We start from the raw sequence: 16,315 nt of genomic DNA on the forward strand, positions 1-16,315 counted from the left end.
AGATTGGGCGTGGGGGTGCGCCAAAGTCTGGGGTAAACTGCCCCGCGCCGCAGAGGCGCCCAGGCCCAGAGCTGGGAGCTGCCCGGATCGGCCCCTGTTGTGTTGATGGAATTCGATGCTTTATCGTTCTCTCGAAACATTCGAGCCTGCCATTCAGTTTTCTTGCAAAGCTCGTTCAGATGTCCTTCTTTCGCTGCAGATAGAGAGAGGCGCGCGCTGCGGCCTTGTCCACGAATTTCACGACCCCAAGAATGAGCCCCCGTCTCCAGTACTAGCTAGACGACAACGATGGCGACCCAACAACCTTCTCCCCCGCAGCAGCCTCAAAATGGCATCGAAAATGGCGCCGGCACTCCCACGGCCACATACAAACGCGCGAGCCGCAAGGGAGCGCCCCGTCGCTTCAGCTGCCCCTACCCGGGCTGTGACAAGCTCTACTCGAGAGCCGAGCATCTCCAGCGTCACCAGTTGAACCGTGCGATCTGCTGTTTCCTGCGCGTGTGCGCCATCACCTGTAGCTGACCAAGACCTCAGATCAGCCCAAGGAGATCTTTCGTTGCGATGTACCGGGTGTACGTTTGACCCATTGATGCAAGACACACAGGACACTGACGATGCTGTGGAACAACAGTGCGAACAAAAGTTTGTACGAGCCGACCTTCTCGCCAGGCACAGGAAGAGGCATTCGTCGTCATACGTACCCCGAAACCGAATGCCCAGCTTCAGTGCCGTCAAGGACGAGTCATCCGCCGCATCTGGAAGCGCCGTTCTGTCACCTACTCCTGGCGCCGAAAGTCGACCGTCGGTTCCGAATGCCCCTCACGATGCCGCCATCTTGCTGGCCCCCGAGCCGAGACCGCGCCAGCCTCCTACACTTCCAAATCCTCCCCCGCCGAGACTATCTACCCATCAGCCTGGTTGGCACCCCCAAATGCCCGAGATGGAGTGTAACATAATCAGGCCTAAGCCAGGGTATTACCCTCGTGAGGAGAGGCCGCCACAGCCGCAGAACCCCGTGTCGTACCGCGGCGTCGACGTCGAGTTTCCCCACGACGATATTTCCCACGAGAATTTTGCTGTCTGGCTGTTCGATCCACACGCCCCTTATGGCGACTTCAGTGTGTCTCACCTCCCATTCATGGATGGTGGGCTCGAGTCAACTCTGAACAACAACATTCACTACGACTACGAGTCACTGACCAGTGGTGGCCGGTCACAGCTCGAAACCCCTCCCCGCTTCGAGAACGACGAGCTTTTGTCCGAGTTCCGAAGACAGGAAGTACTGCGCTGGTTCCATTCTTTCCGGCAGAAGCAGCCCAAGGCGGAGCCTCTGATTGCCAGTCTGGCGCAGCAGAACAGCAGCGGTGACATGCCTGCACTGAGTGTGGAGATGATGCGCGATTGTCTGCAGGAATACTGGGATCATGTATCTCCTCGATTACCCATCGTACATCAGCCCACCTTCTTGAGCAACCGCTGTTCAATATTCCTCCTCATGGTCATGATATCGCTCGGTGCTATTTCTCTGCGTGGACGGGACACAAATGGAAACCTGCCAGATTATGGTGGCTTTGCCGATGTCATGATCACCGGCGTGAGATGGGAGATTGTAACGGCGGAGGAAGCCTCCCCACCCGTGGCGCTCTGGGTCGCCCAGGCCTTGCTGTTGCTGGAGTTTTACGAGAAGATGTATTCTTCTCGGAAGCTCCACGAACGGGCGCATATTTACCATTCGGTGGCACTGACACTCCTCCGTCGAGGAAGCCCCTTGATTGGGCGTTCAGGAAGCGAGTCCCCGCCGGAAGTGACCTCAGCCGATCATCCACACGGGGTGAGCCTCGACTCCCATACGTGGTGGTGTCGATGGGCGGAAACGGAAGCGATGCACCGGGTGGTATTTGCGGCCTTCATGATGGACATCATACATGCAGCAATGTTTGGCCACGCTGCACAGATGGCTCCGCATGAGATACGGCTGCCACTCCCCTGTGACGATAACCTCTGGACCGCCTCGAACCCGGATACTGTACGGCAGCTCGATCAGAATCTCCGGATGTATGGTGTAAAGACCATTTCGTTTCTGGACGGCCTGAAGCGTGCCCTTCATGGCAAGGAGGTCAAGACTCATTCGTTCGGCCGGATGATCATCATGTGTGGTCTTCTCAGTGTTGGTTGGCATCTCAGCCACAGGGAAACACACCTCAAATGGCTGGACTTCACCAACCCACCGAGCGAGACCCAGGACGGATGGAAGAAGATTCTTCTCAAGGCATACGACGACTGGAAGTACAGTTTCGACGTGGCGCAGGGCACGACGGGGAGTCCTGGAGTTGCGACTCCTGTTTCCCAGCCCTCTGGTGCCAACGGCCCCATCCACAGCGCCGCTGTCCTATACCATCTTGCTCAGCTGAGCTTGCACGTCGATATTGTCGACTGTCAGGTGTATGCTGGAGCCAGGCGTCTTTTGGGTAGGAAGGTTTCGGTTCGGGACTACACCAACGTTGTTGCTCGCATGAAGCACTGGGCAACGTTGCCTACCACCCGCCACGCCGTGCTTCATTCCTTCAAGCTTCTTCACCGTGTGCTGGTCGACCCACGGAGAAGCAGCGGGAGCATCAGCAGCAGCGACCGTGACCGCATCGGTCTCGGGGGTGTTCACCTGCCCCCCATCGAGGTCCAGTCTTATTCCTGCCGCAGCGAGCCCGACCCTCACCGGCCATGGGTCATGTACTACGCTGCCCTGTGTATCTGGTCGTTTGTGCGTGCTATCAGCAAGCATGACTCGGTCCACGACATGAGCAGCCATCCTACTTCGCCGTTTCGGCCGCCGAAGGTGTTGCCGGTTAATTATCGGAGAGTGTCGGCTTATTTGTCGAATGTTGCGAATATGAACGAGTTGACGGAGGCTACGGCGGGGATGTTGGTGGATGGCTTGTCGGATTTGTTGGAGGCGCTGCATTCGATTTTTGCGGAGGCGTACTCGGAGTTGTTGCATGAGGCGCATGATCGGTTGAAGATTTGTAAGGAGATGCTGGCTTCTGTTGGGGCCTCTGGTCCGTGAAGAGGATTGGAGAAGATGTGTCTTGGGTAAGGGCTGGAATCTCTGGGGAGGAAGTGCGTATACCCCTTTATGATGTCGACTTGATTTGAGATGACGGTATGTCGCCCTCGGTTAAACATGTGGAATATTGTCACTAACAAGTGGATGCACAAGCATTGGATATGGAACATGCATGTATCATCAACTGGTATGGGAAGGCGATGTGTATGACGCCATGGTTTGGTAGGGCAAAATCAGGTCAGGTATTGGATGAGGGTAAACAGTCCGAGGCAACCCTGCTGGGTAGACTCTTTTGAATACAAAGTTTCTTGGTTCAAGTGACTGTCACCCCTGTGAATGAGGTTCATTCTCCTCTGGCTGGCCATCTTATAGGCGGCGGCGGCGAGTTCCCAGGTCACGCATTTGTCTCGATGCCTCTATCCAATTTCTGTCGCCGGAGGCCACGGAGGTAAATGGTCCTTGGGTGTTTGGCGTGTCATGTGTAGGTCTATGGACTTTGGACCGTATCACGGCTTTGATCTTGGGGTGCGTGATTTGGTATGTTGGGATGGGGGCAGAGGGGATGTTCATGAAGCTTTCTTGACTACCCTAGGAGGTTGACTACCCTAGGACGTCTTCTCACTGCCTATCATGAAAGATCCTTCTCCGGCTTTTCGGTCGGTCCATTTAGCTTGCAGTGACTCTCACTTCCAAAATCCCTTCACAGACGGGTTAGGGTACCACCAGCTTCTTTCCATCTATTCTGTCACGCAGGGGCACATAACAGGCCACATATCAAGGTCAAAGCCAATGCAATAGGTGAAAATGGCCGAGGCTTTTCACCTGTGGAGACCTGTTGATTCAATCTTGGCCATTTCTTCCACAGGCGCCATGGCGGGCAGCGCTTCTGGATCTAAGCAATCCAAAGTCTGGAAACCGTAGAGTCGGAAGGCTTCTCTTCATTCATGCCACTGAAAACTTTACATCAGCCACCAGAAAAAAATGTCTCGTATGAAAAAAAAAAAGCGAGGTTCCTTCCTTTTTTTTCTTCGTCGGAAGCAGCGTCCATCCCATCACCAACCTAGGCAGCACATCTGTGACGTTCGTCAACCGACAACATCAAGTGCCAAGACAACATTCGTTCGAAGAACAACAATCAATTCATCACTACATATTCTATCCCGGTATACTGTGTTGTTCCACCACCGCAACAATGCCCAAACCCAACCCCAACCGCGTCACCAAGCCGACTAAGTCCACCAACCCACCCCTCCCTCCCACCCCCCGCCGCCCAACCCCCCTCCTCTCCCACCTCACCCCAGAACAACATTCAGCCACAATAACCTCCCGCCTCTCAGGCGCCCCCGCCACAGGCGTCATCCCCCAGGGTTACAAACACCCCATCTCCGACCTCAGGTACGATCTACCCGAACATACCTGGGATTCCCTCCTCCTCAAATTCTACCGCCAAACCCAAGATTCCTACATCATGGAAGAAGAGATAAAAGCCGAAAGCGCAAGGCGCAACATCATGGGTGAACCCCCCTGTCAGAAAACACTAGAAGGGTTTGTCCCCTCGACTTACGACCCAGAGTATGACATGCCAGATTACAGCTTTGGGGCGATTCTGGAGAGGTATAAAAGGCAGAAGGAGGAGAGTTTTGTCACGGAGGAGGAGATCAAGGAGGAGCAGAGGGGGAGGTCGGAGAGGGCCGGGAGGTGGCGGATGGCGAGGAGGGAAGAGGAAAAGGAGGTGGAGGCGATGGGGGAGGAGCAGACACCGCCTGCTAGTCGGGATGGGTCTTTGTCTTAGGAGGGCAGAGGGACGCCAATGGCGGAGGGGAATGGTAATTACCAGCTGCAGCGGCAGTGTCGGTGTGTGATCACCCCCTCTCCCATGCCTCAGCAGGTTGTTGCTGACCGGCAGGGATACCACCAGTATGCTCGCCCCCCTGCCACCCCGCCTGACAGAGAACCGGGTAAGGAGACGGTAGAGTGGGATGAGTGGATGTGCAGACAGCTCGCGGCGTATTTACTGAATGGCACGCCCGAGTGAGGTGTCCAGGGGGATAGTGCGAGGAGAGAAGAGATCTGTCGACAGCGAGCGGGATTCGGTTGTATCACCACTCGAGGGCCAGGAGAAACCTTGGAAGCTTGGAGTCTCACGGTTGTAGTGTAAGTTCCAGCTAGTGAACGTTTCTGTGTTTGAGGCTGTTAGTGGCGCCGGTTTGCGCGCCGGTTGAGCCTGAGGCTCGACGTTGAGTTGTGGGCGGGACTGGAAGGAGGATGTGGAGGAAAGGTTTTTGCCAAAGGGCAAGGCTAGTGTGAGATTTCGTGGACGGTTAGGGTGTGGCTTGCGGATTATGGGGTTTGGTTGTTGGAAAGGCTTCATTGTTGGATGGTACAAGTTGGTCTAGGGGTGGAGGTTGGATGAGATGGTTTGGGTTGGCGTTGATGAAGTTGGGTTTGGTGCAGTGGTGCTTAGACTTATATACCCGCTCGGCTTCAGCAATACAACACATCAAGTGGTTTGACAGGGTTATTTGGCAGTTTCGGAGTCTTCCTCACGTTTCTTGCGATACCCCTGGTTTTCTTTGCATTGTCGATTTAGTTCATCGTCACACTATATCAATGGGGACAAAGTTTGTTTCAAAAATCACCACATGTGATAATGATATGTGATGAGTGGCTAGTGATGATCATCCTGACAAAATTAAACAAAGAAGAGTTCATGAAGGAGTGTCGGTAAATCTGTCATATCTTATATCCATCCATCCATCCCAACCAGCGGTCCCAGGCTCATCTCAAGATGTGATCATCAACCCATAAATCCCCTATTCGCAATTCTCCTTATTCACAGTCCTCCCAGTGGCTTGTGCGCTTCAGTGCTCGGAGCCTTGCCCCGTTGGTTTGAGGAGCATTTAGCAAAAGCTGCCCAAAACGGGTCCCAGAGCAGGGAGTGATTCGACACAGCCGCAAAGCTGTTGAATGTTAGAGACGAAAGAGCTAGATATCGTCCAACCAAGAAAGGGCTTCACGTACAGGAGCGATATTGGTGACACCGCCAAGGCAGGCTGCGATATTGCTGAGATTCAAAGTTGGAATGGCACCAAGCAGGCAAAGAGCCTGGGAGAGAGGGATGCCGACGAGGCTGTTGATGCAGGTGTTGACGTCCACTGGAGGAAGGGTGACCTGGCGGTCGACAAGGACGGGGGCAGTGTCCACCTGGGCGGGGGCAGCAAGGCCGGTGGTGGCGACGGCGAGGGGAAGGAAGATCTTGGAGAACTGCATTTTGATGGTGGCAGGTGGTAATAGATATTGAGAGGATGTAGGTACTGGTGGTAATGATGTTGTTGGAAAGGTGGTAAAGATACTTGAAGGCTTGAGTGCTGATGGAGAGAAAAGAGTTGAGATGTTGTTGGGGATGGCGTGCGCTCCTTTATAGTATTTTCCGGTCTCCCATCATCGGTCTCCCTCATCGGATCCTGTCCTCCCATGGAGGTGAAGTCGGATACGGAGCAGAGCGCAACGTGACTTCGGTTATTGGTTCAGCTCTCTTCGACCACCACTATCCTTTGGAGTTGATGTCGGAACGCACATCTCAAGGGGGTTCTGAACCCCACCTCGCATCATGAGGTGCCTTCGTTTCCGAGGCCTGCATAGTCACAAGGCGGTGCTCAACTGGAGTATCGACAGCGGCAAGTCGACAACACTGTGTGGTAGACGAAAGCAAACCCTCCTGCAGAATGCATCTTTTTCAAGGACAACTTCCTGAACTTGACTCCCAACAGAATTCTGAGAAAATCCTACAGATTAGTCAAGGCCATCCATCTTCACGCATATACTGTTCCTAGCTGGTAGTGATACACAGCATAGCAGGGAACAAGACACTCGGTGAGCAACCACCTCGTGAATAGGGGGGTGCCTGACAGGGCAAAAGAAAACAATGACACCTCGGCTGTGGTCGGCGGCAGCTTGCACAGAATGGCTCGCTTCGGCACGAACAGATGAAGGAAGTCGGCCGGCAGCGTGGCCCATGGGGGGTGGTAATCCGTCGGGATCAGCCGCCATCATGGCCCATCGGATACGAGTTACACCAATAGATACACCACACAACCGCTTTAGGCCTCGTCAGCAAAATATGACAGAATTCGACGATAAAAGCCGGAAGCACGGCAATTTGCCGCCGCACCAACGAACAAGCAAGCACGTTGAGGGCCCTCATCCATGCAGCGGCGGTGTGTTGCAGAAGGCTGCTTCTTTTCTGGAAGTGAGGCCGGCCAAAATCAATGGTCGAGATCCCGTCACTCACCACCAACCAGCTTCCGGCTCAGCGCTTGCCAGTCCCAGGTCCGCCAGGCCCTACAAAAGTTCCATCGAGTTCGATAAAACATTGGACGACATTACATTCTTGGCGCGATCCCTATTCTTGTTCTTGGTTCATGTGGCTTTCATACCAAGAGGAAGTTGGTGTATGAACTCGGTTATTTCGGGCTTGGAGGTGAACAAGTCTGAACCCTTCGACAGCCAACAAAGCCAGGAAGTGAGGATTCTACACCCTCATTAGCATCCTATCTGCAAGCCGAGAGTCTTCATCTGTTTGCGTACACTTTTAGAGATAATACCCAAAAGAAACACCCCCGCATGCTCCTCATGTGGACAATCCGAGACCCTTCTTTCCGAGACCTCCGCTTGCCGCCTCAAACAGTGTGCAACAGCAGCAGCAACTGACACTGGAATATCATTGAGCTGGCGGCAATGGACGTCGAGTGCAGAGGTCCAGACCGAAATCGACCGATTACTCCTTGATCTCGCGTTTGTGAAAGACACCTGCAAAAGAACCAAATCAGCAACCTGAGCAAAAGCTGGATCCTTGATGAGCATCAAACAGGAATCAAAGGTCCAAGCACCCAACATTCAGATTTCCCTTCCTGACAAACCCCAAGACCTTCTCCCACCAACAATCCTCCACACTATCGAATCCTTCGTGACAATTTCCCAACCTCACTCGGACGAAATTTCCCTCGCAAGAAAAAAAAGCACACCTACCATTGATCTCAGGCATCCAAGAAGCCCTCTCCTTGCAAAAGAACTCCCCCTTTGGCGGGATATTTTCTGGCTCATCAAGAGACCCCCACATGACATACCGAAACTTGTCGGCTGCTTCTTTCTGCCATTTCTCGATTAGTCCATTGTGTACGTAAAGCCATCCTTCAGTATCATATCTCCCTCAAAACATCGAGATCCAAAAAACCATCTCGAAGTCCTGACAGTCAAGTTGGCTGTCCCATCACTCCCCCAAATACGGGATGCAATCAAGAGGGCGAGAAGGTACTTACACCATACTCGCAAATGAAAACCCCACACTCCCCGCAAAACTCCCTCGTCACCCCGTTCTGCTGCGTGTACTTCTTGAGCGTCTCTGTCCCGTCATTGTACGAGAAAGCATCCAAGGCAACCTTGGCTGTGAGTCCGTAATTTGTCCCAAAGGCTCGCTTGCAGGACTTGCAGTGACAGAGTGTTGTCCGAGCATCTTCCACCGAGTTGAGGGTGAGGGTGTACTGGACGGTTTTGCAGGTGCAGCCTCCTTTGAGTTGGGTCTTGGAGTGAGAGGAGGACATTGTGCGTGCTTGAGGGTAGAAATTGATGGGGTGGTGAGTGGTGATCTTGGTGGTGGTGGTGGTGGTAGTGGTGACTAGTGTGGACTTGATTCGAAGGAGGGAGAGGATGCAGGTGTGCGCATTGATGAGTTGCCAATTCCTGGGAAAGAAAAGAAATGGATGGTTGTTGATGGCTGGAGAGATCGAAGTCGCGTGGCTTGTGGGATAGGGGGCCTGTGGTGGGTGGTGTCCTTTTGTGACGTCATTGATTTCGCTGCTTGGTTGAAGTGAGTACTTTCGACATCCCACTTCTCTCACAGTCTCACTCATCATCCCTCCTACCTCTCAGGTCGAAAACCCTCTTCCTAATTAGGACCTGGCTCTTTACATTCTGGTTTCTCTTGCATTTTGCATGCCATTCATCGCATACATCCCTCTACTGATCAACTCTGTCTTGGAGTCGCCCATCCATCTCCTTCTTGAATGGTAGCCACGATACTACCTACATCCAATCAGAAGCCCGATTAGCTCAGCTGGTTAGAGCGTCGTACTAATATTACTCTGTTTGAGTCATATCAAGTCATGCGAAGGTCAACAGTTCAATCCTGTTATTGGGCACATTCTTTTTCTTTTTCATTTTTATTTTATTTTTTACTCTCTATCGAGTCATTAATTATTTCTCATAATTCTGATAATGAACGCTAATGCTATGGTTTTGTTACCCATCCCTCATTTTATCCTTCCCTTACTCAACAAGCTTGGTACCCCTGATCACAACACCAGCCTTGACAATCTGGCCGTTACCAACATCAAACTCCTTGAGCAAAGCCAAGTTCTCCGACGCAAGGACCTCCTCAAGAGGCACCTCAACAGCGCCAATCTCGTTCTTGCCATCCATCAGGGCAATTCTTACAGGAGCAGCACCTTCGATGCTGCCAGAGAGAGGAATGCGGAAAGTGTTGTCAAAGTGAGGGTTCTGGATATCCTCAGCACCGCCCGGAACATCACACTTGACGACGGTCTGGAACTTGTGCGCGCCCCAGGTGATGGCGACGCTGGGCTTGAGCTGCTCGCGAGCACCCTTGAGGTTCTTGACAGCAGCAACAAGGACGGCGAGCAAGCCCTTGATCTCTGCGGGGTTCTCCTCGCCGATGATGCTGGTGGCATCGGGGATGAATTGGTAGTATTTGCCGCTGACAGTAAGCTTGCCCGCGGTCTCCTCGCCCTTGTGCATGAGGGTAAGATCCTGCTTCTGACCATGAGCCAGGAGGAGATTCTTGACGGTGATGGTGGCGAGGCCAATGTCATCGTCGGAAGCGGTGTCTGAGTCCTTGACATCCAAAGCCAGCAACTGATCGTGATCAGAGACGATAAAGTCTCTGGTCTCGTTCCACTCGGGGTGGTGGTTGTCCTTGACCGTGGCTGTCTTCCAGCCGGGAGTCTCGCCTGAGAGGGAGGTGGTGACGTAGCAGTCTGGGACATCGTGGACGAGCTTCTTGAAAATGTTCTTGGACTTGAGCTCCTCACCAAAGTTGCTTCCTGACTCGATGGTGAGACGGACGACACCGACTGGGAGCTGGTAGGTCTTGAAGTAATCGTTGAATGGGTCAAGCTTCACGAGGAAGCGGTTAGGAAGGACGGCCATGCCGGCAATGATGGACTGGACGACCTTGCGGACGCAAGAGTCGATGAAGCCAAGATTGGCAATGTTGGCGCCATCTGTGTAGTTAAACTTGAGGTAAGGGGGGTTGATGAAGGAGACTTGGGCGGCGCCAATCTGCGAGTCTGTTAGTAAGGCATGCCTAGACTCGCTCCAAAGAACCTCGGTCAACTTACAAGAGGGATCACATTGGTGATTGGGCAGAGCAGGATAGATAGTCTGCCACTCAGCTTGACGTGCTCGACGCCCACCTTAGGGATCATCTTTCCGTCCATCTCGATATCGCAGCTGCCATCCCAGTTGACATCCAAGTCCAGCTTGATACCACCGTTGTCAACCTTGTGCACATCCACGTTGGAGAAGGTCATGGGCTGAACGCCCAAGTCAATCTTGGCGAAGTGAAGTGTGTTCAGGGGAGCAGGAAGCATCTGCGCGAACATGGGCTCAGCAATCTGCTTGATCATGGCGCCACCGGCAACACAGATATTGGGCCATAGGTGACCAACGAGGTCGTTCAGGAAACCTGTATGTTTGTCAGTTGAATCCCGAGTCTTTTTTGTGGTTGGAACATGACATACCCGCTGACTCGGGACCGCCAGAGGCAGTGAGAGTCTCTACTAGGGACGCCATGGTGTGTGATGTGTGTGAGACTAGGGGACCGTAACTAGGGAATAGGCCGCAACTAGCAGAGTCAACTTTGAAGAAGTTAAAATATGGCAGATAGACAGCAACGAGTTGGGCAAACGTATCATATATACCCAAACCGGGTCTGGCTGTGCACAGCAACGCGAAGAGGGAGCAGGAGGAGGGGCTGCGGGGTCCTAGGGCCCGCTGCCTTGGCATCCGATCAGTTGTGGACTTTCGATAGCAATCGCTTGGCGGTGGGGTGATACGAGTGACGTCAAACTCTTGCCATGCATACGGTGACGAGTGGTTTTTTCTGTTTGGACTGATTTCAACAAATCATTGAGGCCAAAACAAGCACAAGGGCCAAGATCCGGTCATCTTGGCTCATGGTTTCAGGTAGGAATGTTGGGCTTGGAAGCACGCTGACGTTGCAGCTGGGGAAGTCGGGCAGTGCAGGAGCAAAAGAGCTGAAGGGTGGAGTATGCCGAATTCGGAAAAGTGAGGGTATTCCCAGCTGAGTCAGGAGTGGGGATGTTCGTTGTTTGCGGAGGCCACCGCCAGGCCACCCCCGGTGGACGGCTCAACAAAAAATGGAGAGACTCGTTTGCTGCGTGTTGCTGATTTTTGCTGATCTCATAAACAAACAATCAATAAGCTTTCCATTCGACTCTTGAGGAGCGGCCTTCAAACGACCCGGAGATCGTGACGATAGCAGCGTCTAATCACGGTGTGCTGCGAACAATCGTCCCTATCAATAAGGCCCAAGCATATGCGCCCAACGGTCGATCGATTGGCGGTTTAGCAGGGGTTATTGAAGGGAAATGCGACCTGAATTCAGGGGTTCAGGGGCGAGTGAGAGGTAGGTAATAAACAACCCCAGGCATACAACAGACTATGGAAGTTTCGCGAATAATCACAGATCAAAAGTTCAAGATTTTGGGACAAGTTCAATAACTTGTTAAGAAAATACGATTAAGATCATTGATCAGATTCAGGCTCACATTCTATTGTTAGAGGCCAGCTCTTCATTATCTCCAGGAGTGGTATTTTTGGCAACTAAAACCTACCTTGTCAGTGTCTACTGTAGCCCGAAGAAACCAACAGGAGGAGGTTGCGGGACACGACCACGCCATGAGTGCCCCTCCCTAACGAGCTGCTGACGAAGCTGGTCGAGGAGATAATTCTGCTCATTATTGCGGGGGGGCGCAACCCAGGGTGCAAAATATGTACCATTAGCATTAGGTGGGAAGGCCGCTCGCTGCTCAAAATCGGTCAGCTCGAGAGCCCCGCCAGCGGAATGAAGCAAGATATTCCTGACCTGAAAGTCATCATAGCCCTCCTGCCGAAGCTCAGTGATATGCCGGGCAATGTAGTTCATTCTGTCGACCCGACAGTTGTGGCAGAAGTTGGGGATAGACCCCTCATCGTCTTTGGTAGGGGGGATGTTGATGGGGGAGTAGGTCTCCACTGGGAGGTCCCAGGCATAGGCAGGGTGTGTGCAGCCGTTGGAAGCAACCTGGCTCGTAGTATACACCAATTTGTGTCGGCAGGTGGGGCAAGTGACGGCCTTACCGGCTTCTGTTAGATGCTTTTCCCAGCGCCCGTAGCAAGCCTTGCACATCATGTGCCCGCAGAAAAGAGTTACTCCCGGGTGGGCATTGGCAATGTTTTGCGGAGGAGTGGCAGGGGTGAGGATCTCGTCTTTGTCGAGGCAGATGACACAGTGCACAACAGGCGTTGTGGTGGCACCGGGGTAGTTTCCGAGACGGTTTTCCTGAATCCAAGTCTTGAGTGTAGGCCAGTACTGAAGCTCTGCTCTTTGAGAAGCCATTTCGATGGTAAATCGGGTTTCTGGAAAAAGAGGTTAGTTGGGTAGTAGTTTGAGTTGAGACGTTACCTAGCTGAAGAATAAGTTAAGGTAGCTGTTGCGTTGAAGTGAACTGAATGGTTCGATGAAGATGAACGATGATGGCAGAGACGAGCGGTCGTGCTTTAATAGCCTTCTTTGCTGTTATCTCTGATTCATTTACAATATAGTTGAAGTGAGTTAAATCATGCCGTCCAACTGATAGCTACTTATGTTTATTCGATATTCGCCTTGTCTTCTAAGTATATACAGCCAGAACAATTCCATTGTGCTACCAGACAGAGCCGCCTTTGTTCTCGCACCGGAATTTACTGGCGGCAGTTACCACATCCGTTGGGACCTAGATACTATCTCGGAATATTGCTTCAGCGAATACCTGCCAACCTGGTGCTTAATGAATGTGCGGCATGCATCAGGAAGATGGCCGAAGAAGATTAATATCAAACGGTTGGTCCGAACGATCGTTCAAACCTCACACAGAAAACTATCTAGTATAGTTTTGATGGTATTCCTGTTTACATTTTCTGCAGCATTACGTACTTTGGAATTCTTTCTTTGTCTGAACACCCTTCACAACAAAGGGTCATAGCCAAAGTTGTCTTTCTCTCATACTTGGAGGGTGACAACAAAGAAATGTCAGCCAAGGCGGGTAGATAGAGCAGGATTTGTACCCCACATGGGTAGGAAGATACAACAATGGAGAGCTGATAGCGAGTTATCACCTACAACCAGCCCTGGGCGATCGGTGGCAGGTTGATCCCGAAACAGTTAAGCCAGATGGCCACCATTAGTATCGAGTCTCAATCACTTCCAAGACTCTTATCAATCTTATGTGGCTGTCACCATCAGCGGCCTTTTTTGTTTGGTGTAGAGACAACTTTCATCGCAAAATCACCTATGGCGGTGGAAATAAGCCCATGGGTGTTTTCGTAAATGATTGGGCGATTGTCTTGTTACAGCTCGGCGTGGAGAAAGACGGTATGGTCTTGATGAACTACTGTATGCTGCCGGGACTTTGTGCATCTGCACGTTTTGTGTAATTGGAGATGTATGAGGAGTGGGGGGTGCGCCACCTGCCTGTAATAACAGTTGCACCTTCCAGGTTCACCTCATATTTAAGCTTGAAAGTGGAAGGCACAACTCCAGATTCCGCGATGAGAAAGTGCATTGCAGATGTTCGGCGGAAGGAGCCGCCGGCATGGACGCTCTTTGCAACTTCCCAACCGAAACTCGACTGACAGATTTGAGCGAGTGAAAAGGAAGGAACGACAACGAGTAACCCCAATGCGGGCTTTATACTTGCCATCACTGCTCATCTGAATCAGTATCTTCTCGACAACCACCCGACACAGATAAGGGAAACTGTTGTTCACTGGTTCCTGTCGAGAGTGAGAAGCAACCGAGCAACCAAGAGGCCAGCACGATTCGTATACCCGCCTGGGCATAGCTCCTCAGGCTTCCTGGAAGGATGCGAGCAGACCGGGGTTTGAGAATAATCGGGAAATCCGCGCCGATAGACGAGCTGCAGGCTGAACAGGGGTCGGGGAGTTGCCAAGAGGGCCACAAGGTGGCATACTACAGCCAAGCTGGGGGTACCCGAGGCACATCGATGCAGTGGTTGCAGCATAACTGTGGTGTTGATGTTGCCGGTAGAAGCTCCCAAGCACTTCCCATCGCGATGTCAACATCCCCAACTTTGAACACCAAACTAGATGAAACTTGTTCCCCGCCCGCCATCGAAGATTCTGACCCGTTGCGCTACGAGCTTGGCAATGCCTGGCTAGGTCATAGTGTATGCAGGGGTCAAGGCGTCTAGTCCTAACCGGATCATCACCGCGCAAGAATTCAAGGAGGAGACAAATACATGCAGCTGGACTGCAAGCCCGTTCGGGGATTTCTTTCTCTGTCTCTCGACTTTCGACTTTGCACCTTTCAACAGTCCAGAATCGCCATCTTGACAACCTCCACCATTATGCGAGCCCCCGATTCCACCACCACCTTGTGGTTCATACTCCTGTCAACCTTTGCTGTTGCCCAGGACACCACCGCCACCCCAAGACTGACAGGCCTGCCAACTTTGGCACCGAGCGACCGTTGCGCGGCGTACTTTCAAAACGAATTACAAGCCTCATATCCCACCCAGCCAGCCGCCATCGCCGAGATCGTCAGTTCCAACTCGCTTGACCATGACCACGTCTTCGTGACAGGCGATCCCAAACTCCAACCAACAAACGCTCACTCTGACAGGAGAGTCGTCTGCTCGGGCGTCGTCGCCTTCCCGACCAAGATAGCCGGTGCCATTCCACAAAGGTCCACGAGTATACTGCAAGAGTTTGCCATCTGGCAAAAGGATGTGAGCTCGTGGGTCGATGCAAACAAGGAGTCGGTCAAGGCCTTTGCAACGAGCTGCTCCGGCGAGGGAGAGACGGGTGTTGCTGGGAACGCGCTTATGATGGTGGCTACCGATGTTGACGCATGCCTCACGGCTGCTGCAGTTGGTCTTGGGCCGACTGATGGGTCGAATGGCGTGGCTGGTCCGGCAGCAACGACGAGTACAGCGGGTGGACCTAGAGAGACTGGAGCTGCTGCCGTCGGTGCTTTGATGGGGATAGGAGTTGGATTGATGGGTATGCTTTGAGGGTTCAGCATCGCAGCCAGTCTGGATCAGGACAGGTGCATGTGGAGCAGGAGCACATTGCCTCCTTGTTGCTGGGGGTCACGGGCTAGTAGCTGACACTTCTCTGTTCTCTCCATGTGTGTTAGATTCAACTACCCATTCATCCTGCCCCAACAGCATCTCCTAGCAGGCACGATGACCCTGCCCTCGAATCCTCGCCCGTTCGCTGAAGTTCCATATCTCAAAGTCACGTTGGCCGTTCCACCTAGTGTGATGCTTCCTACTTCACCATCGATGTTCTCCAGGGTCTGTTGCACAGTGATATCTGTCGGAAAGGTTCTGTCAGCTTTATATGCCCACGCTTTTATACCCTTGCCGTCCCCTTTACTACATTTCCACATTTCCACGTTCCCATATATACTTTTCTCCCAAATACCTAACCCTTTCCCGCCCTTCTTTTCTCTTCACCGTTACCCATCTCCCCAACACACATCCTTCCCCCAATCTCCCATCCACCTGTCTTCAAAGCAGAAATCAACTCACCCGTCCTACCCTCATCCCCCCACTGATACCCAAATCCCCCCTCAGTACACTCCATCGTCTCCCCTCTCGTCTCAGGGTTATAAACCCAATGACACCTGACCTCCCCCCTCCCCACCCCCTCCTCGTCCCCCCTCCCAAAAAACACAGACGTCGTGTCCTGATACCGCCACCCAGTGGCCGACGCTCCTCCCACAATCGTTAAGTTCCAGTAGCCATACTCCTTTTCTATCACCGCACCAACTCCTGTTCCAACAATAAAAATAAAAGCAAGGCCAAAAAGGGAGAACATCGAGGTGGTCGGTGCGTTTGTTGACTTTGCGACGGCAAATTCAGGGGTAGTGGATACCAAGGGCTAGTGGAG

At 52.6% G+C, this 16,315-nt stretch overlaps 8 protein-coding genes and 1 non-coding gene across 9 annotated transcripts; 4 read left to right on the forward strand and 5 right to left on the reverse strand.

Annotated features, from left to right (window-relative positions):
* The first annotated feature begins 100 nt into the window (after nt 1-100).
* On the forward strand, nt 101-3,382 carry QC762_207560 (uncharacterized protein). Its single transcript, XM_062887666.1, has 4 exons — nt 101-475; nt 535-572; nt 632-3,157; nt 3,215-3,382. Exons 1-3 carry the CDS (start codon nt 289-291, stop codon nt 3,059-3,061), a joined length of 2,655 nt encoding a protein of 884 aa, XP_062745795.1. The 5' UTR covers nt 101-288; the 3' UTR covers nt 3,062-3,157; nt 3,215-3,382.
* Nucleotides 3,383-4,253: 871 nt separating this feature from the next.
* Nucleotides 4,254-4,853, forward strand: QC762_207562 (uncharacterized protein; the record flags this gene model as incomplete). Its single annotated transcript, XM_062887667.1, has 1 exon — nt 4,254-4,853. One exon carries the CDS (start codon nt 4,254-4,256, stop codon nt 4,851-4,853), a length of 600 nt encoding a protein of 199 aa, XP_062745796.1.
* An 834-nt stretch (nt 4,854-5,687) lies between these two features.
* QC762_207565 (uncharacterized protein) lies at nt 5,688-6,331 on the reverse strand (the record flags this gene model as incomplete). Its single annotated transcript, XM_062887668.1, has 2 exons — nt 5,688-6,021; nt 6,083-6,331. The coding sequence occupies 2 exons, from the start codon at nt 6,329-6,331 to the stop codon at nt 5,962-5,964; spliced, it is 309 nt and encodes a 102-aa protein (XP_062745797.1). The 3' UTR covers nt 5,688-5,961.
* Nucleotides 6,332-7,838: 1,507 nt separating this feature from the next.
* QC762_207570 (uncharacterized protein) lies at nt 7,839-8,906 on the reverse strand (the record flags this gene model as incomplete). The annotated part of the gene is given in 4 exon segments (XM_062887669.1): nt 7,839-7,870; nt 8,090-8,210; nt 8,380-8,800; nt 8,818-8,906. 4 exon segments carry the CDS (start codon nt 8,904-8,906, stop codon nt 7,839-7,841), a joined length of 663 nt encoding a protein of 220 aa, XP_062745798.1.
* Nucleotides 8,907-9,158: 252 nt separating this feature from the next.
* On the forward strand, nt 9,159-9,258 carry QC762_0039540. The gene has a single exon. It is a non-coding gene; the product is annotated as a tRNA-Ile (tRNA).
* An 11-nt stretch (nt 9,259-9,269) lies between these two features.
* On the reverse strand, nt 9,270-11,247 carry QC762_207580 (uncharacterized protein). The gene is made up of 3 exons (XM_062887670.1): nt 10,879-11,247; nt 10,477-10,823; nt 9,270-10,417 (listed from the first exon to the last, which is right to left on the reverse strand). Exons 1-3 carry the CDS (start codon nt 11,141-11,143, stop codon nt 9,386-9,388), a joined length of 1,644 nt encoding a protein of 547 aa, XP_062745799.1. The 5' UTR covers nt 11,144-11,247; the 3' UTR covers nt 9,270-9,385.
* Nucleotides 11,248-12,005: 758 nt separating this feature from the next.
* Nucleotides 12,006-12,758, reverse strand: QC762_207590 (uncharacterized protein; the record flags this gene model as incomplete). The annotated part of the gene is made up of 1 exon (XM_062887671.1): nt 12,006-12,758. One exon carries the CDS (start codon nt 12,756-12,758, stop codon nt 12,006-12,008), a length of 753 nt encoding a protein of 250 aa, XP_062745800.1.
* Nucleotides 12,759-14,517: 1,759 nt separating this feature from the next.
* On the reverse strand, nt 14,518-16,243 carry QC762_207605 (uncharacterized protein; the record flags this gene model as incomplete). Its single annotated transcript, XM_062887673.1, has 2 exons — nt 14,518-15,736; nt 15,955-16,243. 2 exons carry the CDS (start codon nt 16,241-16,243, stop codon nt 15,564-15,566), a joined length of 462 nt encoding a protein of 153 aa, XP_062745801.1. The 3' UTR covers nt 14,518-15,563.
* On the forward strand, nt 14,767-15,432 carry QC762_207600 (uncharacterized protein; the record flags this gene model as incomplete). The annotated part of the gene is made up of 1 exon (XM_062887672.1): nt 14,767-15,432. The coding sequence occupies one exon, from the start codon at nt 14,767-14,769 to the stop codon at nt 15,430-15,432; it is 666 nt and encodes a 221-aa protein (XP_062745802.1).
* Nucleotides 16,244-16,315: the final 72 nt, after the last annotated feature.

This window comes from Podospora pseudocomata, assembly GCF_035222375.1.
Source record: "Podospora pseudocomata strain CBS 415.72m chromosome 2 map unlocalized CBS415.72m_2.2, whole genome shotgun sequence".
NCBI classification, from domain to species: Eukaryota; Fungi; Ascomycota; class Sordariomycetes; order Sordariales; family Podosporaceae; genus Podospora; species Podospora pseudocomata.